The sequence below is a fragment of the Muscardinus avellanarius genome (genome assembly GCF_963383645.1).
Source record: "Muscardinus avellanarius genome assembly, chromosome: 3".
In the NCBI taxonomy this organism is placed as follows: domain Eukaryota; kingdom Metazoa; phylum Chordata; class Mammalia; order Rodentia; family Gliridae; genus Muscardinus; species Muscardinus avellanarius.
In genome coordinates, this window is record NC_137788.1 from 3,112,880 (window position 1) to 3,136,046 (window position 23,167).

Consider the following 23,167-nt stretch of genomic DNA (forward strand, 5'->3'; position numbering starts at 1 on the left):
GGCACTGGCTGCAAAGCTGGTCAAGCTCATTATTTTATTGACTGCTGTCTTAGACTGTTTACTGTTGCTATAACATAATACCCGAGACTGAGTAATTTATAAAGAATAGAAGTACATTTGGCTTACAGCTTTGGCAGCTGGGAAGTCCAAGAGTATTGTTGCTGGCATCTGGTGAGGGCCTTCTGCTTCATTTTAATGTGTGAGAGGGCCGGGCGTGGTGGCGCACGCTTGTCATCCCCGCACATGGAGGCAAAGACAGGAGGATAGCGCAGGTTCGAAGCCAGCCAGGCGCGCTGGCTTAGGAGACCCTGTTTCAAATAAAAATGTAAAAATAGGTCTGGGAGTGTAGCCTGGAGGTAGAAGGGCTTCCAGGAACCCCAGTACCACACACACACACACACACACACACACACACACACACACACACACAAAATATATATATATATATATATATATATATATATATATATTTAATTAATGTGTTAGAGGGAGTCATGTCAGGAGACAGAAGAAAGGTGACTGTGTAGGCCTCTTCTTTTGAAGCCTCTGATGGTCTCATGGGGGCCATCCTCATAACCTCATCCAATCCTAATCATTTCCCAAGGCCACTCCTCCAAATGTCATTTATATATGAACTTGGGGACGACATCTCCAGCGCATGAGTTTAGGGGTCCACAGTCAAACCTTGGCAATTGGTATCCCATGACAGTTTCTATGTGTGACCGATAGAAGGCAAGGGACCTTCTCACTGCAGTTGAGAAAGCCCCAGTATTTGCTAGTGTCTAAGAATCCTTCACTCTCCCTTCTGGTTGACTGTGAAGATCATTCTTCTCTCTGCTCCTCTCAGAAGGGGAGGATGGACAGGCATGCTCACCCTGGACAAGGATTAGGGTAATCTCATTGAAAATATGCTGGTGAGCTGGGCACAGTGGTACCTGCCTGTAATCCTAGTACTTGGGATACTGAGACAGAAGGATTACCAGTTCCAGGCCAACCTCAGCAACTTAGTAACTTAGTGAAACCCTGTTTCAAAACAAAACAAACAAACAAAAAAGTTGGGTGCATAGCTCACAGGTAGAATGAATACCCCTGGGTTCAATCCCCAGTACCAAAAGGAAAAGAGAAGAGAAGAGAAGTTGGTGGCCAAAACTTAAATCACGGGTAGACTCTGGTTTCCCATCTGCATAATTTGAATAGGTGTCTGAAAAAGAGTGCAGTTTTTAAAAGAGCCTCAAAATTTTAAGGATCAGATTTCTGGAGCTGAATACAGGTAGAAATCAGGCCATGCTACATTTTGAATATCTTGAGGGTTTCTGATGTGTGGGACCTGGGTTCTTCCATTCATTTAGATCCAGTTTTCAGAGTGTCTGCTTCAAACCGTCACCGAGCCAGCCAGATCCAGCTGGAGCCTCTGAGCCTCTGTGTAGACATTACCGAAATCCCAACCGATGCCCGCCCTCCCTGACCAGTGCCGCCCACTGTGTGTGGGCTCCTGATCTGGGCAGCTTCCTTCTGTGGCCTCTCCTTCCCACCACAGTGGGACTCCGTGGTCTCATATCATGCATCCGAGAAGGGCGTGCAGCCCATCTAGTTGGGAGAACCTCGGCTTCCCTGCTCTGCTCACTACGTGCTTCAGATAGCTTTACCATCGCTGTTACAAAAATGCCTAAGAAGAGGAGGGAAGGTTTACTGAGGTCTGTGGTGTCAGAGGTTTCAGGCCATAGGGCTGGCTCCACAGCATAGATGGCGGCAGTGATATAGTACATAAAGGGACGTTGCTCTCAGGCCACGGAGACCAGAAGCAGAGAGAGCCAGGGGAAGGGATGAGGGACACAGACAGTCCCAGTGACCTACCTTCTTCGAGGCCAGTATTATTCAAGTGATTAACCCATCGATGGACTTATCTACCGGTGAGATTAGAACCCTCATGATTCAGGGATTTCCCCTCTGAACATTTTTGGATTGCCAAGACATGAACTCTTCAGGGGCATTCTGTATCCACACCATAGCACTGTTTACGGGCTAAACGGAGCCTCCTGGATGGGGCACTGGTGCAGCAGTGAGCGGTCAGAACAGACTCCAGCTGATGCTGGGGTCCAGGGCCCTTGGGCAGGGCCACCTTGACCACAAAGGGTCCCTCTGCTGTCGAGGCTGCCCTTCCTGATCCTTCCAGGGCCCCTGATCTCTCCGTGGCACTGAGCGAGGCCAGCTTTCTTTTGCATACACCTTCACAGCCTTATGCTTTGTGGAAATATTCCAATGCTGCCTGGAGTTGAGCGAAAGAAATGGGTCATTTCCATATCTGCTACTGAGCTCAGAGTGGAGCGTCGGCGCCTCTGTCCTTCTGTGAAATGAGCAATACATTCAGCCGTGTGTATGCTCTGTTTTGAATGCACCCCAGAAGTTTAGACCTTAATCCTCCCTCTGAGGGCCGGCGTGGTTCCCCCGGGACTGGGCTTTCTGCTCAAGGAAGATACTGTCTGTCAATAGGCAGTATGGACCTGATTCCCCACGTCTTGGGCAGCCATGTCTCCTGAGCCCCAACCCAGCATCCTGGCTACTGCTGTTGACTGGCCCATGATCTGCATGAGTCAGGGGGAGCAGATGAACAGGGCCTGCCTTCCCTGTGTAACCCATTTGTCATAGCCATTGCTGTTTTCCACGAAGGGAGACTCTTTGGGCTACACCTTCATGATGTGCGCAGCCACGTGGTAGGAGTGGCCAGGAGAAAAATCTTCCTGTGCCCTCTTTTTTTTTTTTTACATTCCATCCATGTTTATTTTTTTTATTGGTGCATTGTAATCATATATCACATTGGAATACAAGACTTGAGAGGATATACAAGCACACATCATCAAATTAGCCCTCATCCAGCCCCTATTCCATTCCCTCCCCCTCCCTCGATCCCATGCTTGTTTGGTGATTAACTTTGATACATTTGTTTATGTACCTCTTGTGTTTTAAAGAGGCCTCATCCTCTCCTATTCCATACCCTCTGATTGGTTACCTTAAATTGCTTCACTATAGGGCCCTTTCTATAGCTCGACCTCTTCCTGTTGCCCCTTTCCTCCTAGTTATTCCTGATTAGGGGAAACATCTGATTTTTATTTTCTGCGATATTTCTCTGTGAATGCCACGTTGCAAATACTAATCCCACTCTTGATGGCCCCAGTAGTGGCCTGGCTACCCGGTGGACTGATCCAGACCTCGCTGGCTCAAGTGGCCTTGCCTCATGGGAGGCCCCAATTCTGGTTTCTCTGGCCGTGAGACCAGCCTAACCCCTCAGCTGGCTCCGATCCCGGCCTCGCTGGCCCCAGCACCAGCCTAGCCTCAAGGCAAGCTCCAATACCGGCCTCAGAGGCCTCAGTAGCGGCCTTGCCTCACGGAAGGCTCCAGTGTCAGCCGCTGGCCCTGGCACCGGCCTAACCCCTCAGCAGGCTCTGATCCCGGCCTCGGAGGCCCCAGCTCCAGCCTTGCCTCACGGAAGGCTCTGATCCTGGCCTTGCTGGCCCCGGCAGGCTCCGATCCTGGCCTCAGAGGCCCCAGCACCTGCCTTGCCTCTCGGCAGGCTCCGATCCCGGCCTTGAAGGCCCCAGCACCGGCCTTGCCTCACGGCAGGCTCCAATGCTGGTCGCTGGCTCTGGCATCAGCCTAACCCCTTGGCAGGCTCCGTTCCTGTGCCCTCTTGATCAAGTCACACTACAGTGCCTGCACTGGGATTCTGGGGTCCTCTAGGCCTGGGAGGGGTGTCACAAACTTTTTCTTAAAGGACCAGATGTAAATATTTTAGGCTTGTGGCCTTGCAGCCTCTGTGAAGCTGCTTGCATAGAAGCCACCAGGGACAGGCAATATGTAAATGAACAGGTGTAGCCCTGTTCCAATAAAACTTCATTTAGAAAATCAGGCAGCCAGTGGGCCAGATTCAGCCTGGGCCATACCTTCTTGACCTCTGCTTCAAGCTGATGGGAGTAAGTGAGGCTGGTAGAATTTCAAGGCCTTGTAAGAGCTGCAGACTCAGAATCTTTTAACACTTTTCCTGGAGCATCAGAGTCTGTTAGGGTCACAGCTTCAGAGTTACCCTGAGAAGGATGGTGCTTATCTAGGTCCTCCTGGGCACCAGGAGCTGTGGGGCAGAAAAATCAACACACATCCTCTGAATAGGTCCGCCCCTGTGGTCTGTCTGCAAATCAGCAAGCTTAGGCAAAGTGAATGCATTACTTTCCTGGGGCCGCAGTGACTAGTGACCACTAGAAAAATCCAGGGACCTATCATCTCACAGCCTGGAGGCACAAGTGTAAAATCCAAGGGTGGCAGGGCCATGCTCCTTCTGGAAGCTCGAGGAAGGGGCCTTTTGCCTTGTCCAGCTCCTGGTAGCTGCTGTCCGTCCTTGGCTTGTGGCCACAACACTCTAATCTCTTATAGGGACACCAGCCATTGGATTCAGGACCCACTTTAAATCCAGGATGATTTCACCTTCAGATCCTTAAGTAGGAAAGCCTACCGAGGATATTTCCAGATAAGGCACATTCAGGAGGTTCTAGGTGGACGTAGGTTCTGGAGGTATACTGTTCGATCCACCACAGCAATACTGTCTCTTGTCCTGGGGCTTGATCTCCATGTCCCAGCATCTCCTGTTTCAGTGTACAACCAGGGCTGGCCTCTGGTTAGCATCATGATTTTGCAAATAGGTTGAGGGTCTGGGACCCCTTGACTGTGACTGGTCTCTGAGGGTGTCTTTGGAAATCCTTTCAAAGCAGAGGGCAAATGCTGCTGCCAGTCAGTGGGTTTCTCAGATTCTTCCACTCGCCATGACCTGCCCCCCCACCCCCAGCCCTGGTGTGAATGGGCAATGCTTACCCCTCGGGCTCTGCAACGGAACAAGCTGAAATTTGGCCAAGAAGATGGAGCTGAGAAGTGGAAGAAACTCCGTGGACTTGCTGGAGTCTGTAGTTGGTTGGTGTATGGTCTTTCTGGCCAAGACGTGTCCCCGATTCACTGCGACTCCATCTGTAGCACCATGTCTGCTCAAATGCAGAGAAGTTGCCAAAAGCAAAGACAGTCTCTGTGACAGAGGAAATTGCTCCTTGGTATGGCCAACCCAGGGATGATGGCTGAGCTGAGCCTAGTGTCAGGGGCCACGGTGCAAGTGAAGCTCCCTTTAGGAGCCTGTGGCCAGTACCATGCCTTTGGGGATCCTCAAGTCTCCCAGGACAAGGCACCGTGGCCATTGTCCATTGGGATGTGGAGAAAGGGCCGCTGTCCTCCAAGGGGCTGTACAGGAAGATGGCAAAGATCTTGGGCTCTGGAGCAACTCTGCTTGAATTTGAATCTCCCATGTCCTCTATCTTATTTGTGTGTCCAGTAAAGGATTAATCCTACCATCCCCCCAAATATCCTTGTTCTCAGCTCCTGAGAGATCACCTCTAAACTCCTATGACATGCCTCAGAGCATCTTGGGGGTTGTTGGTCAGGCCACTAAAGGAGCCTTGGGCCACATGGTAGCAGTTTGACCTCTGCAGAGACCAAGGTTAGCTATGCATCTGGTCAACCATATGTATGTAGTAAGCTCCAACAGAAACTTGGGATACTGAGGCTAGGTGAGCATCCTTCATGGACAGTGGTCCACACATGTTGTCACATGCCATTGGTGAGAGGAGTTAGTGTCACCTGCATCCCTCTCCTGGGAGGGCTTCTCTGGGAGTGCACACTTGCTCTTAGACTCGGCTCTAGACTCTTCTTCCCATTGCTAATTCTGACCAATGTCCTCCAGCTATAGTAGCTTTCTATTTTGACTATACTGGCTTTTCTGAGTTCCTCTAGTGAAGTATTGAACCTAAGGGTGATCTTAGAGGCCCCCAAATTGTAATGAGCAACCTGGACACATTCCCCATCTTTTGTGCCCTCCCATGGTGAGCTGTGCATGAACTCCTTCTCTTAGAACAACATATGGTACACTCTGCCACAAGGTGATTATGTCAGTCCACTCCACAGAGCTGTCAGAAGTCACTCTCTTGCCCCTTCACCCAGCCTTGTCTTGTTATTAATGAGGAAGGGGTTAGAACAAGTCGGTGTATAGAGGGTGGCTGGCCTTTTATGACGCCACTCGAGACCTCAAATGTCCATGTGAAGTGGCAATGCTGACATTCTAACCCCAGACTGCTACTCAGTCTTGGCACTGCTGATGTTTTGAGCCAAATCTTTCTTTCTTGTGGGTGGTCTTGTGCATTGAAAACTTTTCCAGAATCCTTGGCTTCTACCCACTAGATGCCAGCATAACCCCCCTCTGCCCTCTTTGTGACCACCAACGTCTCCTGTTTCTGTGGTTCTTTGGGGCGATGGCCTGAGGATCCCCTCTCACTGGTTGTTGTGATACAGCTAAGACCCTTGACATAAAATAGGCACAGCCATGCCTCCAGTGGGGCTGAAGTGTAGGACAGCACCCTGCACCCAGCTGGAGGAACTTCCCAGGAGAGGGGACTTTACAGCCACAGAGTCTTTGCTCTGAACACCTTCCTGGGCAGGACCACCGCACACTACAGTGGTTCATTCTGTGTTGACCTGCTTGGGCTAAGGAATGTCAAGATACCGGGAAAGATCGTGTTCCTGGGTGTGTCAGCGTTGATGTTTCTGGAAAAGTTCAGCATTAAAGTCAGTAGATTAAGCAAAGGTCCACTCTTGCTGTGGAGGGTGGGCAGCATACAGTCAGTTGAAAGCTCAGATAAAACTGAAAAGCAGGGGAAGAAGGTTTCTTCTCTCTGCTGGGCCAGGGCATCTCTCTTCTCCTGCCTTTGGACCTTAGTACTCTTGGCGTTTGGGTTTTGGGACCGTGGAACTTGCCTGAGTTCACACTATAGCTCCCTGGTTCTGACACCTTAGGACTTGGACCAAACATCTTGGTACTCATAATCATGTGAGCCAATTCCCTTAACAGTGTTCCTCTTGTAAATATCTATCTTCTCTGTTTCTCTGGAGGATTCTGACCAATATCCTCACCCCTTGGGACGCTCTGCAGGGTCACTCGGAAAACATTACGCTTCTTTGTGTCTCTGACATAAAAGTCAGTGGCCAGCTGGGCGTGGTGGCACATGCTTGTAATCCCAGTACTTGGGAAGTTGAGACAGGAGGATCACAGGTTCAAAGCCAGCCTCAGCAATTTATCAAGGCTCCTAGCAACCTCGTGAGATCCTGTTTTCCAATAAGTAATAAAAATGGGCTGGGAGTGTAGCTTGGAGGTAGACTGTTTTGGGATTCATCCTCAGTACCCCGTTCCAAGAAAAAAAAAATCCAGTGGCATTGCTTTCTGTGGATTCTCTAGAACTGCACTCTGGATACCTAGTGCCACCTCTTGCCTACCCACTCAGCCCTGCAAGACAGACACCCTGGCCTCCAGTGACCATTGGGTCTTTGTCCCCATAATACAAACCTGAAAGACCCCTGCATTATAAAATGAGCTGCTATAAGCACAGAAATGCCATCCATTCATGTTGGCAAATCCCACGGCCATTGCTCCTATCTTCATCCGAGCGTGGCGGCCAAATGTGCTGCACACCCCCACGCATGCTGCAAAAGAAATCCCGTGATGGGTTTGTTTTTGCCCTGGACAATGGCCTGTGTTTGATTCGGCTTCTTTTAATAAGACCTCGTTCAAATCCAGAGATGGATTACAAACTTTCACATCAATCTTCGGGGCCTGATCTTATTACAAACCACCACAAATATAACCATAAAAGCCCTATTGATTGATGCAGAGCTTGGTAATCCATCTGTCCCCATCCATTATTCTGGGTATAATTTTTCATTATCTGGATGGCAGCTGATTCCTAGCACATTAGTATACAGTGGCAATTACCAGGAGCAGAAAGAGCCCCTAAATTAGCAGGAACAATAACACCTGTCAGGAACGGGAAGCAAGAACCCACACACCAGCATGCTCTTGGGCTCCAGGACCGGGGCTGCATTGCAAAGAGTTGGAGGATGGGATTCGGTATTGACCTTGGAAGCGGGAGGAAGAAAGTTTTGTGTGAGTTTTCTTTCCCTCTCTCGAGGTTGTGGAGTGTATGTTCTGGTTACCTGACATCGTTGTCAGCCGAGTCAGAGCCCCCCTGACAGCAGGTGGGGAGACTGCTCAAGGATCACCTGGCCCAGGGTAGGTAGGATTTGCGGGCAGGTGTTTCTGCGTGTGTTGTTTAATGTACACCAGAGACTTAGCTAGGGGAACAGTACCCAGGGTGTCAGTATTGAGGGACAAGAGTGAGAAGGGCAGAGATGGAGGGAGTTTCCTCTGAGTACAGTTCCATCTACATGGCTAGGAGAAGTCCTTTCCAGAAACCACTAGGAAGAGGTCCCTTTCCACATAATGATTCCAAAAATTCCTCTAGTTCCAAAGATGCAGTTTCTGTTCAATGTGAATGGAGAAAGTTGGGACAGACATAAGACTGGGGTATTTCTGAGGTCCTTTGATGAGACTGGGCTAGTTGATTTCTTTCTGAGTTTTAATTTCTCCAGATGGAGGGTCCTGTCTAACTGCCTTCTCCAGGGAATCATTTTGCCAAGTTATCTACTCTCCAGCAACTTCACGTGGTCAGACACAGTAGGGTGATGCCACCTGTCTTAGACGCCATGGCCCAACCCTAAGTTAAAGGCTGTGGCTGTCTTTGAACTTGTCTTGACTGTGGCCACTGGGAATCCTAGGGGACAGTAACTCAAAGAGGATCAGTAGGGAAGATTCTAGTCTTTCAAAGCAAAAGATTGCAAAAAAAAAGCAAAAGATTTAAATTTGAGTCTCAGCTTCAATCAATCCTTCAAAATAGATATGTACTTCTATTTAATTTTAAGGAAAGCCATCATTTAATTAGTTAATTAATTTATTTGCTTATTATTTTATTTTTTATTTTTGTTTTTTATGGTACTGAGGATTAAATCCAGTGGCATTATACCTCCAAGCTGCACCCCTGGCCCTATTTTTTATTTTATTTATTTATTTTTTGGTGGTATTGGGATTCCTGGAAACCCTTCTACTTCTGGGCTACACTCCCAGACCTATTTTTTAATATTTTTATTTGAAAACAGGGTTTCTTAAGCTAGTGCGGCCGGCTTCAAAGCTGTGCAATCCTCCTGTCTCTGCCTTCCAAGCGCGGGGTTTACAAGCGTGCGCCACCACGCCCTGCCCTATTTTTTATTTTGAAACAGGGTTTCACTAAGTTGTGGAGGGCCTCACTAAGTAGCTGAAGCTGGCTGCAAACCTGCAATCCTCCTCTCTCAGCCTCCCAAGTACTGGGATTATAAGTGTGTACCACCACACCTGGCTATTTATTTTATTTTATTTTATTTTACTTTATTGTGGTGCTAGGGATAAAACCCAGGGGCATTCTACCTGTGAGCTACATCTCCAGACTTATTTCATTTTTTTTTAAATTTGGAAACAGGGTCTTGCTAAGTTGCTGAGAACCCCACTAAGGTGCTGAGGCTGGCCTTGAACCTGGACTCCTCCTCTCTCAGCCTCTCAGCTACTGGTATTACAGGTATGCGCCACTAGGCCTGGTGCAAAATCATCTTTGACTACTTATCTAAATAGGGGATTTGCAGACTATAGTTTCTAGACCAAATATATATTTTGTAAATAAAGTTTTATTGTAACACAGCCAAACCCACTGATTGCACATCATCTGTGGATTCTCTTCATTGAATGGCAGAGTGGAATGGCTGTGACAGACTGTTATCCTTGGGGAGTGCTTTGAGTGTCAACCAAGGGCCCATTATGATTGGAGGCTTAGTCCTCAGAGTGGTCATATCGGAAAGCGCTGTTGGACCCTTAAGTTGTGAGACCTAATGGGTGGTCTTTAGTTCTTTGGGGCATGCCCTTGGAAGTGGTCACGGGGCCCAGGTCTGTCTTCCTTCTTGAGATGTGGGCGTCTGCACTCCCACAATAGCAATCTGCCCTAATCTGATCCAGTCATTACAGAGCTGAGGCAATGTAGGTACCAAGCCCTTGAACCTGTGTTAGCGAGCTCCCCATCACTGTGACAGAATGTCTGAGATTGCCTAAAATAAGGAAAAATTTAATTGGCTAAAGGAGGTTTTAGTCCCTGGTGGCTTGACCCCCCTTGCACAGGAGGAGTATGTGTTAAAGCTCCTCACACCATGTCCACTGGGGACAGGGACAGAGAAAGGATGATATTCCTTCAAGGACATGCCCCTGTTAACTTAGCTTCTTTCCTTCACTAAGGCCTGCCTCCTCAAGGTACCACCATCTCCCCATAGCACCCTCAGCTAGGGACCGAAACTTCAAGGCTTTGGGCAACATTTATGACTCAGACCATAAAAACCTCCAAAACTATGAGAAAAATAAACATTTTTTTTCTTTTTAAAGTTAACTACCTCAGTTATTTTGTTGTAGCAATGCAAAGCTGATGAGTACTTAGACCATACTGCCTATAAAGTCTAAAATATTGACTATTAGTCTTTTAAAAAGTTTGCTTAGGCTCCACATGAAGACTTAAGGGGCTTAACACACATGAGAAAGTGACTCCTGGCATTTGGAGAGGACCAAATGATAAGACAGATGCTTAATACATTGTACAACTTCTCACACACTGTTCTGCCTCCTTCTTAGTAGCTAGCCTTTGAAAGAGAGGAGATGGTGAGTCACCCTGTGGATTTTTCATATTTAAACACCTGCTTCCTACAAATATTATTTGAAACATATGCCAAAAGTCTCAGTCTTTATTGGCTTGTGATGACTGTAGGGTCTGTAGGGTCTTCTCGTGGCTGTGGCCTTTTATGTGGGAGCTCAGCAGCCCTTCAAAAGCCATGTGTTAGGCTTTGTAGCACAAAGGTGCTCTTTTTGTAAGCCAAATGTATAAGGGATAGAAAAGTATTTATCTCTGGCCAATTAAAAACCATAATATGGCCATAGTTGTGCTGGATTTGAATTTAACCGTTACATTTACTCAGGGACTCCAGGGCAGAGAATTTCCTTTCATCCTGGATCTGGCAGGTGACCAAGAGGAAACCACTTTATTTCTCTAAGCATCAAGCTCCTGGTCAGTCAGACAGTTATAAAAATTGCAGGATAAGGTTGGACTGAGTTGGTTCCATGGGTGAAGGTGACATGTGCCCAGCATAAACAAATTTTCAAGAGAGCATAGCCATTGTATGTCATCCAGACACTCTGCTCTGGTTATTAAACACACATTGCTTCCATAAGTGCAGAAGCTTGTTTTATCCCAGTCCTGAAGAGGGAAGAAGAGCCAGCCTCTGACATAGAAGGAAGGAGAAGGGAGGCTACTGGGTCAAGGCAACATTTATATTAGCTATATCTGAGCTCAGAATTGGGAAATATGGCTGCTCTTTGTTTGGGCTCTGGAGCCAGAAGATCCTGTGTGATCCAAAGAATTTTTACAAGCTCCCCCACCTAGCTTTCCCTTCCATAGCTGGTAATGAAATGACCTACTTTTGTGAGTTGATGCCAAGAATAAATAACACATTGATGACTGCTATCATTTTCTGAGCAAGACTGTGATCATCAGTACCATCACCACTATCCTCCTTCTCCTCGTCATCATTATGATGGCAATATTGGTAGTGATGATGATGGTGATATTGATTCTGGTGGCGACAGGCTGATGATGGTGATGAGAATTCTGTTAATGATGATGAGGGTGGGGTGGTGATGATGGTAGAGACAATCACCATCTTTTTCCTCACCATGGTCATCACAATCACCATAATTAACACCATCACTACCACAATCATCATCACCACCACCACCATCTTCACCACCAGAAATCACGCTCACCATCATGATCACCATTGTCACCATCATTATCATTGTAACACCATCATGATAACCACCATCACCATCATCACCAGCATCATGATTACCACCATCACCAGCATCATGATAACTACCATCACCATTATCATCACCACCATCACCAACATCAACACCTTTATGATAATCACCATCACCATCATCATCATCATCATGATAATCACCATCATCACCACCATCATGATAACCACCACCACCATCATCACCACCATCATGATAATCACCATTATCACCATCATCACCATCATGATAATCACCATCATCACCACCATCATGATAATCACCATCATCACCATCATCACCATCATGATAATCACCATCATCACCACCATCATGATAATCGCCATCATCACCATCATCACCTTCGTGATAATCACCATCACCATCATCACCAGCATCATGATAACCACCATCACCATCATCAACACCATCATGATAATCACCATCACCACCATCATCACCATCATGATAATCACCATCATCACCACCATCATGATAATCACCATCACCACCATCATCACCATCATGATAATCACCATCATCACCACCATCATGATAATCACCATCACCACCATCATCACCATCATGATAATCACCATCATCCCCGCCATCATGATAACTGCCATCACCATCATCACCACCATCACCATCATCAACACCATTATGATAACCACCATCACCATCATCACTACCATCATGATAATCACCATCACCACCATCATCACCAGCATCATGATAACCGCCATCACCATCATCACCACCATCATGATAACCACCATCACCATCATCAACACCATTATGATAACCACCATCACCATCATCACCACCATCATGATAATCACCATCACCACCATAATCACCATCACCACCATCATCACCATCATGATAATCACCATCACCACCATCATCACCAGCATCATGATAACCACCATCATCATCATCAACACCATCATGATAATCACCATCATCACCACCATCATCACCATCATGATAATCACCATCATCACCACCATCATGATAACTGCCATCACCATCACCACCACCATCATTATAACCACCATCACCATCATCACCACCATTATGGTAATCACCATCACCATTACCATCACCAGTATGATTTCACCACCATCATCCACACTCATCATCACTAGCATAGCTCTCATCACCGCCATCCCTTTTGTCATTAGCAGCAGCCGCCTTTTCCTCATGCTGGAAGCACAGACACAGGATATGCACATACCCTTCATGACTGCATGGCTGTCTGTTGACTGGGAGTGTGTGGATAAAGAGTGATGGGACACTGGACAGACAAAGCTCTCCCATTGTGGTCCTTTTAATCTGCACATCATTTTTCACCATTTATATGCCCGTACGGTTTTTGTTGGGTCTCAGAAAACCCAGTGAATGGAAAGGCACTAGTGGGGCTGCCCACACCCTGCTGTTGCTGAGATGGAGAACGGTCCCTGCAGTGTAGCTTAGCTTTCAACTCCATTGCCACACTGACTTGACAGTTCTGAAGGGGAAGGGACACTCACTCATCCAGAGGTTCCCAACAGGTGGCACAGACTGTGTGTAGGTGTACGGCAGGGCACTGGCCAGACTGAGCAGTGAATGTGTGATGCTAAATTAGCCTCAAAGCACCTTATCCCTGGGGGTGGGAAGCCTGGACGAGCTGGTCACCAGTGGCACTGCATAGCGTAGAAGGTGCACAGCAAATGGGCCTTGAATGACAGGTGGCTCACTGTTTCTGGGTGGTGCTCCTCCTGTGGCTTCAGAGTGGGGATCCCTCATGACACTAGCAATGGCCCCGGGAGGGGAGAATAGGGAGACAAATCTGGCTTTCTGGTTGTGCCAACTTTTAATTATTTATTAGCAATTTCCCCCACGAGGATCCTATTCAGCGGAGAGGTAACATCTGTTTGTCAGACTGTGTCTGGGAGGCTGCCAGGGAAACCTCGACACTGCATCTGCCACACTGGAACGTGTGTGCGCGTTCTCACCCATGGCCCACCAGGGTGGTCGGGTGTGGTGGGTGGCTCTCCGTAAGGTAGGCATTAAGGTCAGGGTACCAGTGCCAGGCACGGTGGTGCATCATGTGATCCCAGTACTTGGGAGGCTGAAGCAGGATGATGGCAGGTTCTCAGCAACTTAGTGAAGAGATTTTGTTTCAAAATGAATGAATGGCCGGGCGTGGTGGTGCACGCTTGTAATCCCAGTATTCGGGAGGCTGAGACTGGAAGATCGCGGTTCGCAGACAGCCTCAGCTACTTAGTGAGGCCCTCTGCAACTCAGTGAGACCTGGTTTCAAAATAAAAAATAAAGAGACTTCCGGGAAGATGGCGACCGAGAAAAGCGGGGCTTAAGAGTCCCGCTAACAACCAATCTCCATTACCACAAAAAGAGCGCCTTTCATAGCCAGAAAACACCATCACCAGAAAAACAAAAAAACCACCAGGCTCCAGAGAGAAAGCGGACTGAGAACAGAGCTCAGGGCCACAGAGGAGACACACGCGCCCAAGGACGCGGCAGCAGCGCCATACTGCCGGCGGCAGCGGCGAACTCAGCGGACGGCTACAGCAAGCCGAGGTGAGCCGATGCGGAACAGCCAGGCGGGATCTTTCGGCGCAGACAGCATTTAAAGCTCCCAGTGGCTGAGCTCAGCACACGCTGCAGGGATTCAGAGTGGAAATCAAAACCAGAGAAGAAAAAATACGCCAGCCTCATGGCCGAGGGCGTGGCAGAGGCGCCATATTGCCACCGGCGGCGGCAGCAGCAGTGAATTCACCGAGTCCAGCACAGCTACATCTACGTACTCAAGAACAGTGAGTCAAATTGCAGGCCACAGAGGAGAAATCCCAGTATTGTGCCTCCTGGGACTTGACCCATTGAGGGAGTGGTGGTGGCAGAGATATCACACCATAGGAGAGCGTGCAACCTGGCACCCCCCATAGTTTAAAGCAGCCTCTATCGACTCCCTGGGTCGGAGACTATGTGATACAACTCAGTAAAGGAGTAGTAGGGTCTGAGATAATACAGACTCGAGATCCAGAGCACCTTAAGTGAAGCCATAGTGACCCAAGGGAAGAACCCAGAGAAGGCACAAACCTCCGAAATCATGGGAAAGAGGAATAACACTGAAGTAATGAATGTGCACAACCCCACAACTTCAGAACCTGATAAAACAGAAAATCAGAGATTTCTAGAAGATCAAATCAGGAAAATAACTGTAGAAATAATAAAGGTGCTTCGAAAAGAACTCAGAGAGAGCCAAAAAGAGATAAAGGATGCAATTAATGAAGTAAAGGCCTCAATTCAAAGCACAAACAACCGATTAGAACACATGGAGAACAGAATCTCGCTCTTAGAAGATGAGCAATCCAAAAATGAATGCATAGTTTCTAATCTAGAAAAATATATCCAACAGCAGGAATCTGACATTGAAGAAATATGGGCCCATCTTAAGAGAGCTAACCTAAGAATAATTGGAATAGAGGAGGGAAAAGAAAGTGATACCAAAGGGATCAACAATCTCTTCAAGGAAGTAATAGCAGAAAATTTTCCAAACATAGAGCAAGAGGTTGATACACAGATCCAGGAAACTTATAGAACTCCCTTTATACAGGATCCGAGAAGAGGATCCCCACGCCATATAATTGTCAAAATGACCAATGTGGAAGCCAAGCAGAGAATCTTAAAGGCAACAAAAACAAAGGGCCAAGTGACATTCAGAGGCAAACCAATTAGAATCACTCCAGACTTCCCAAACCAAGTCATGAGAGCCAGAAGGGCTTGGAGTAACATATTCCAAACTCTAAAAGAAAACAACTTCCAGCCAAAAATTTCCTATCCAGCAAAACATTCTATCAAATTAGATGGAGAAATAAGAAGCTTCCATGACAAACAGAAACTGAAGGAATTTATGTCTTCAAAACCAGCGCTAGAGAAAATACTCAAAGAGATTAACTACAAAGAAGAAATAGGTAACACTCACCAGAACCAGAGAAACAAGAGTTTCCATCCAACAGACAACTAAGATTGGTTATCTGTGGAGATTCATTATTTATGTTAGTCTTTTACCTATCTCTAAATTGTATTGTTTGCCTTTATTGTTGTTAACTTTTAGGATTTCTAGTTGGAATATTAATATACCTTCAGATATAGCATTTGGAAATATTTTATCCAATTCTATTAGTAACTTTTAACTCTGTTTACATTGTCTTTGGATATACAATATTTTCTTTTATTTTTTAGGGAGTTTGTATATTCTTCTGTTGCCTGTGCCATTGAAATCATATCCAAGAAATCACTGCCAATTTCAGTGTTGTGAGGTTTTATGACCCAGATTTTCTCCTAAAAGTTTATAGTCTTAAGATTTATATTTAGGTCTTTTATCTAGTTTGAGTTAATACTTGTATGTGGGATTAGGTAAGGGTCCAATTTTATTCTTTTCCATGTAATTATTATTTTTCAACAATATTTAGTTAAAAGATTATTATTTCCACCACCAAATCTTCGTGGAAACCTTGTCAAAAATAACTTGACAATATAGGGAAGAAGTTAGCTCTAGGCTTGTATTTAACTCCAATGGTCTATATATCTGCCTTTAGAACAGTACTACACTGTTTCAATTATTGTAGCTTTATATGGTTTGAAATCAGAAAATATACATCTTCTAGCTTTGTTTTTGCTTCGAGATTGTTTTGGGTATCTAGAGTCCATATTCCATATCAGGATAGATTTTTTTCTGAAAAATAAATGTATGATAGTTTCACCTAAAAAAAAGAAAAAAATATTCTCTGGTAAGAAAGAAAGCAAAAAGAAATATTGAAATGTTATCTTTAAGTCATCAAAAGCTTGGTATCAGACAAATGAAACTGTTATGTGAGATTATCATTTTTAATTTTGGATAAATTGCTATAATACTAGATGTCAACCACTAAGCCAAGCATGGGAGGGAGGGATGGGGAGAGAATGGGGTGGGGATCGGGTGGGGGCTGACTGGGCGATGTGTGCATGTATGTCTACAAAAGTTTGTATCCCACTATGATGTATGAATACAGTGCACCAATAAAATAAAATTAAAAAAAACAAAATAAAAAATAAAGAATAGGGCAGGGGGTGTAGCTTGGAGGTCAAATGCCCCTGGGTTCCATCCCCAGACAGACCTGCAAAAAAAAAAAAAAAAAAAAAAAGAAAGAATGAATGAATGAATCAGTCAATCAATCAATAGGCTGTCTTAGCTCAGAAGTAGAACACTGTGTGTTCTAAAATTAAAGGTAAGATTGGGGCAGTTGGTGTAGACAGGTCGGGCACCCACAACTTGAAGAGCACGGCAGATATGCGCTGCAGGAGGGCAGGTGGCTTTGCTTGTAGGCTGCACCAGCTCCCTGCAGGCCGTGGTCCTCTGTTCCTGGGCACAGTTCTTGCCAATAGTGGAAGAACAGAGCCAGGGCTGTGGAGCCTTCAGATGGCCCTGGCTGACCAGGGGAGTGAGCCAGTAATCCCCTAGTGTCTTTGTTTTGGGAAGGCTATGATGTGGTCAGGAGGAGATGTGGCCTGGGATGGGACCAGAGACAGGAGCTACTGCGGGGTGGCCTTCCTCTCTCTCCACCCACACCTGTGGCTGGGGCGCTGGGAGAGGATGAGAGAGGATTCTTGCCCTTAGGCTTCTGCCTGTGTGGTCAGCAGACAACCCCCCGCCAGGCTTTGGCTGGCCTGCTGCTGAAGCAACCTGTCCTGCAGATCCACTTCCTTCCTGCTTCCTCTCCCCTCCAGGAAGAGGGCCCAGACATCAAGTTCACCATGGGGTCCTCCTTTGGGAACCATGCGCCCTGGTCCTGGCGCCGTTGTTCCTGGGAAGTCACCAGGAAATAAAACTTTTTGGAGAGGACTCTGGACAGAGGAAGATGCTTCCCGAGTGTCCAGGGGTCTGCAAGTCTGCAGAGCTGCCTTCTTCAACAGGTCTTGGGCCACCTTCGATCCCCTGGGGTCAGGGCAAGTCTGCACCTGCTCTCTGCTCTCCGGCTGGCGGCACCCCGCCACCTTGCTTGTGGCTGCAGAATCAAGGGGAGGGGGAGAGGTGACCGGCCTTTGGAGAGTTCTGGGCAGGGCTTACCTGAAGCCAGGTCAAGGCAGCAGGGGAGGGGCTCAGCTCAGGAAGTAGCTGTGCAAGGCCAAGGCCCTGCTCTGGGCTCTGGGGATGGGAAGGAGAGAGCACAGAGCTGGAGCCTCCCTTCCCGGACCCAGAAGCCAGAGCCTCAGCCTGTGGCACCGGCCAGCAGGCAGGCGAGGGGAGCCATGCGCCCGCGGGAGGCCTTGGCTGCAGCCGGTCCCGCTGCACCTGGCCCGCCCGGCGCCTGACCCCTGTCTCCTCCTCTCCAGGTCTGGCTGTGCATCAGATCATCACCATCACCGTCTCCCTCATCATGGTCATCGCTGCGCTCATCACAACTCTTGTCTTAAAAAATTGGTAAGGCCTGGAAATGGGGGGCTGCGGGGCCCCCGGGGGTGTCCACAGAGAGGCCCTGACTCTCCAGACCCTGCTCCGAGGAGCAGCCCTGTGTGTTGTTGTTTTCCCTGTGTATGTAGCAGGTGCCATGCAGCCTGGGCCAGGGCATTGGGGCTGCCGCTTCCTGAAGCTGCAGCTGCCGTGGCCATCACTGGCTCCCTCTGCAGGAGGCCAGCGAGCCCAGCCTTGGTGACTCGGTTTCCCAGGCTGCAAGGTGCCCCCGTTTGCTAATTCTCCTGGATCTACAGAGCCTTGGGCAGTGCTCACCCAGAGCACAGTCTCAGGTTTTTTTCCCCCCTCGACCCTTCCCTGGAGAGGCAGGACCCCGCCCTCCCTGGGGTCTGGCGGGCAGTGCCTGCTGGGCTGCTGCCTAGGTCCTCTTCCTTCCTCCTTCTCGCTGCCGCGGTGAGTTTCTGAACTAGGTCGCTGCTTGCTGCGGGCGACTTGCCTTCACCTGTTCCCTCCTGGAAAGTGGCCTACTTTAAGGCTGGTTTTGCTGGGCGTGCACACCTGCAACACTCTGGAGAAAGCCAGGGAGTTACTGGGTGACCCTCAGAGGCTCCCCCACCGCCACTCCTGCAGCAATTGGGTCTCCTTTTTAGCACCAAAGCTTCAGCCCCTCAGAGAGCAACATGCCCAGCAACCCCCAGGTCATCTGCAGAGAGCAATATCAAACCAGACAGTGCTGGTGGGTGGGGGCACACCTGGGCCTCCAAGTAACAGGAAAACATGGAGACGAGAAAGAGAGCCAGCCATCTATTGGCAGCATCCAGCAGCAAGTGGTGGGAGGTGGAGGTGGCACACCCCAGCCGGCAAGGCCCCAGGTGAAGATGGGGGGCAAGAGACAAGGATGTCACCTCGGATCACCCCAGAGCTTTACAGCAGGGACCAGCAGGGGGCTTCAGACCCTGGACCACGTGGTATCTGGAAGGACAAATCCCACGGACCATCTTAGGAAAAGCATCATGTCTGCAAAATAGATAAGATTTTGGCAGTCTTCTCTGTGATGCATGGTCCAGCCTTTGTTTAGGGTTCCAGCAGGCCTGAGTTCACAGGAAGCCTTCAACGCACCCTTCCTTCTGGGAGGTCAGCACAAGGGTGGTCAGAGGAAGGTGGGACCCCCAGCGTCCCCTGCACCGGGCTCTTTATTAACCTGCTCATCTTTCTTTGGGTCTGGGGATTCTACGGTAGGAATCAAGGTTGCCTTCTTGGGAAAACCTACAGGAGACGGAGTTTCAGGCCCATGCAGTCTCATGCTGTGCAATTCTGGGATAAAGAAATACTGGAATAACCAGTATCCTTATGGTACTTTTACTGGAATAAGCCAGTACCCTGGGGGGTGTCCTTGGCTCCCCATGCTTCAGGGGAGTTTTCCTCTAGGGACCTGCTCATCCTCCTGAACTCATCAAGGACGGGCACCCAGGGGGCCACTGAGCACCTCCTCCCCGCATTCCTTCACAGACAAGGGCAGGCTTCCCCTGGGCATCTGCAGCGGCCTCCACAGGGCCCGGAGGTCCAGAAAGATGGGGAAGTGTGACAGGTATCCTTGAGCATGCAGGACGGCCCTCTCCACAGACCCTCAGGAGGAAGGACACACCAGCCCGTTTCCAGCTAGTGCAGATGCTCTGGGTGGGAGGGCTGATGACAGGGCCCCTGTCTCATCAACTGAGCCCAGCTTTTCCATGGTCCACTCCACAGTGGAGGCACCGGCCACCTGCCTGCACCCCAAGCTCCCCCACACCCCTGACCCTCTGCCAGAGAGCACCACCCGTTTTTATCCCCCGAGGCCCTTGTGGGGAAACCAAGTCCGCACCATCACCAGGCCGACATTCTGTGGCTAAGCCAGGCCGCCGCAGCTCCGCCACTTACCTGGCAACTCTCCCTGCAGTAATGACCACATTTAAAATTCAAATTTTCTACTTTAAAAAAAAAAGAGTTGATTGCTTGATTGTGGTTGATCTTTCTGAAGAGGCTGGGAATTACCATCTGATATTAAATGGTGTAGAACAAACGGCCGGAGGCAAAGGCCCTGTCCACGGTGCAGGCGCTGGGGCTGTGCTCCCGGGTCCCGCGCCTGCCCACCCCCACCCCCACCTCTCTCTCTCTCCTAGCTGTGCCCAAAGTGGCAACACCCGGAGGAACAGTCACCAGCGCAAGGTCAACCAGCAGGAGGAGAGCTGTCAAAACCTGACGGACTTCACCCCGGCCCGGGTGTCCAGCAGTGTGGACATCTTCACGGCCTATAATGAGACCCTCCAGTGCTCACACGAGTGTGTCCGGGCGTCCGTGCCTGTGTACACCGACGAGACGCTGCACCCGGCAGGGGAGTACAAATCCACGTTCAACGGGAACCGGTAAGCTCAGAGGTGGGCCTGACGGTGGTGCCCAGACCTTGCTGGCGCCGACAGCGGCCCAGTTGGGGCTGCGAGGCTGTTTGGGTCACCTTTGTACCTTGTAACCTAAGGACCTTGGTACAACATGGAAGAGCCCAGCCATACAGATGGCCAGTTTGTCACGACAAGAACCACCAAGACAGATAAAAATCAGCCGTCGGCTTGTTGTTCCCCAATGAGAACTCAGTAGAACCAGCCCAAATTTCCTTCCAGAGCCCCAAACTTGGGCAGCTGTCCATTGGCCCTGGAGTTCAAAACCAGCCCCACTATCGACCTCCTGAGTATCCAGAAATGATGACTGGTCCCTCGCAGAGACAATATCTCCAAGACCCTGTCGATAAAATGTCAGGGAGCGCGGCAAAAATATCAAATACCAACCATAGTCGGGGACCAGACGCTGCACCGCTTATTAAATGCTCTTTTTCATTATTCATGTGTGATCCCTCAAAGAAGACATATTCCTATAGCCATCCCGGGAATAGTTAAGAAACCCTTGAGTCAGCTTCTGAGGGTTTGTCCAGAATTAAATTAAAATATCAATATGCTATTTTTTTAAGTGAGAAGGAACTCATGTATCATTTTGTGAATTAAAAAAAATGTCCCCAAGAACTTAAACATCTTAAGGAGAAATGAGCAGGCCACAGACTAGTCTAGAGGTTCCCTACAGGGTGAGCACTGGGGCACTCTGCCCAAGCACTTCTGAGTGGGCCTCTGGAACCCTGGGCCAGGAAGCCCCGGTGCGGGGTCCCTTCAGCAACAGGGGCTGCTTTCTGTGTTTTGTGTTTCTTTGTTCAGGATGGGGAGGTGGGGGCTTCCAGAGCCATCCGGGGTGCCCATGGCTTCCTGACAGCTACCATCAGATGCCCCTTAAACATCTTACGACACCTCTTCTTTCTCCACGTTGGATTTTCCAGTTTTCTGCTTAAATACCTCTTTCCCTCCCTAGAACCGACAACCAAGCTGCTCTGAGCTGCACTGACGTCACTCTTGGGCATTGGGGGGACTTGCTGGGGGGCACCCCAGCCTTGCAGGGGGCTGAGTTTTCAAAGAAGTGTCGGAGGAATTTCCCTGAAAGTGTGGACTCTGGTTTGGACTCCAGACCAATCGGCCAGAGTTTGGGGGAGCAGGGGCTTCAGGCAGGGGTGGTGGGTGGGCGTTGCTTTGCTTTGGGCCTCCATGTGCCTGTGTTTGGGGGGGCTCTCTCCAGGTTGGGGCTGGCACAGTGGGTGCTCTCACGCCCCACTGAAGGCATTGGACGGATGGAACATGTGCACGGAGTGTGACCTAGGGCAGAGTCCCTTGGACCTCACTAACCTTGGGACATGGTCACTCAGTCTCAAAGGTGACAGAGGACCAGGGCGCCACTTTAGGAGCAGGTTCTGCCTTTCTGTCCTGTGCAAGAAAGCGCGGCACATCTCTGCCATCCGAGGCACAGCCCCAGGTTCTGGGCTTGTTCTGCAAAGTCCAAAACTAAAAGCTGGAAATGGTCCAATCGAGGGGAAGATCAGCTTTCTGGCCTCTGTATCAAAGTCTTCCTGGGCCTGAATCCCTCAGGCCTGTGTCCTCCGGGCCTCCCGGATGAAAGGGAGTGTTAGCCAGTAAATGCCTCTCCGGGCCTCAGGGAGTGTGTGGACAAGGTCCTTCCTGCCAAAGACCAGTGCGCCCACATTGGAGATTACCTTCTCGGGATGTCTCTAGACGCAGCCCCGACTGTGGGCACACTGGCTTCCCTATTCTGGGTCCCACCAGCAATCTCAAGCCCACTGTTCTGCTATCCGCAGGTCCTCCTCTGCCGATCGGCATCTCATTCCTGTGGCCTTTGTGTCTGAGAAATGGTTTGAAATCTCCTGCTGACTGGCCGAAGGCTTTTTTACCTCCTGGGGGCAGGGCAGACGCCATGTGTCTGTTTCATGGTATGTACCTCTCTTTAGACAGTGACTGTGGTCCCCTTTTCTCCACCTCCCCCATCCGGGCTCTACTTTGGGATAATTGGGCCCTTCTCCAAGGCGGGAGGGCTTCCTAGGGCATCTGCTTTCTGAATTTGCACCAGAGAGCAGAGCCTCGGGGCTCCAGCTTGCATTTGGCAAGATGCCCCCATGGTCCAGAGAGGAGGAGTCATCCTCACTCTGGATGCCAGGAGCATCATCACGGGCTGTCAGCCCCGAGCCGTCCCTAAGGAGGGCCACTGAGAGCCGAGCAGCCCCTGCGACAGGGAAAATCACTCTGGAAACAAGCACAGGTTCCGGTTCTCATTTTCCTCCACAGAAGGAATTAGAGCTGCAGCTAAGTAGGCAGGGATCCGACCCCCATCGCCCGACTGTGCACGGGGGAGGGCGCGGAGCAGAATTAAAATACCATTCTGAAATATAAAAATAAGAGATAAGAAAGAACATGATAAAGGAAGAAAGTGAAGAGTTGAGACATCTACTAATT

The 23,167-nt window shown here is 49.0% G+C and overlaps 1 protein-coding gene across 1 annotated transcript in view; it reads left to right on the forward strand.

Annotated features, from left to right (window-relative positions):
* AJAP1 (adherens junctions associated protein 1) overlaps positions 1–22,588 on the forward strand; it is a gene marked incomplete at both ends in the record, with an annotated part of 121,072 nt that extends 98,484 nt beyond the window's left edge. Inside the window, 3 exons of the mRNA XM_080693465.1 lie at positions 18,215–18,302; positions 20,453–20,695; positions 22,516–22,588. Of these exons, the coding sequence (XP_080549591.1) occupies positions 18,215–18,302; positions 20,453–20,695; positions 22,516–22,588 (404 nt within the window). The remainder of the gene's footprint in view (positions 1–18,214; positions 18,303–20,452; positions 20,696–22,515) is intronic.
* Between the last annotated feature and the right edge of the window lie 579 nt (positions 22,589–23,167).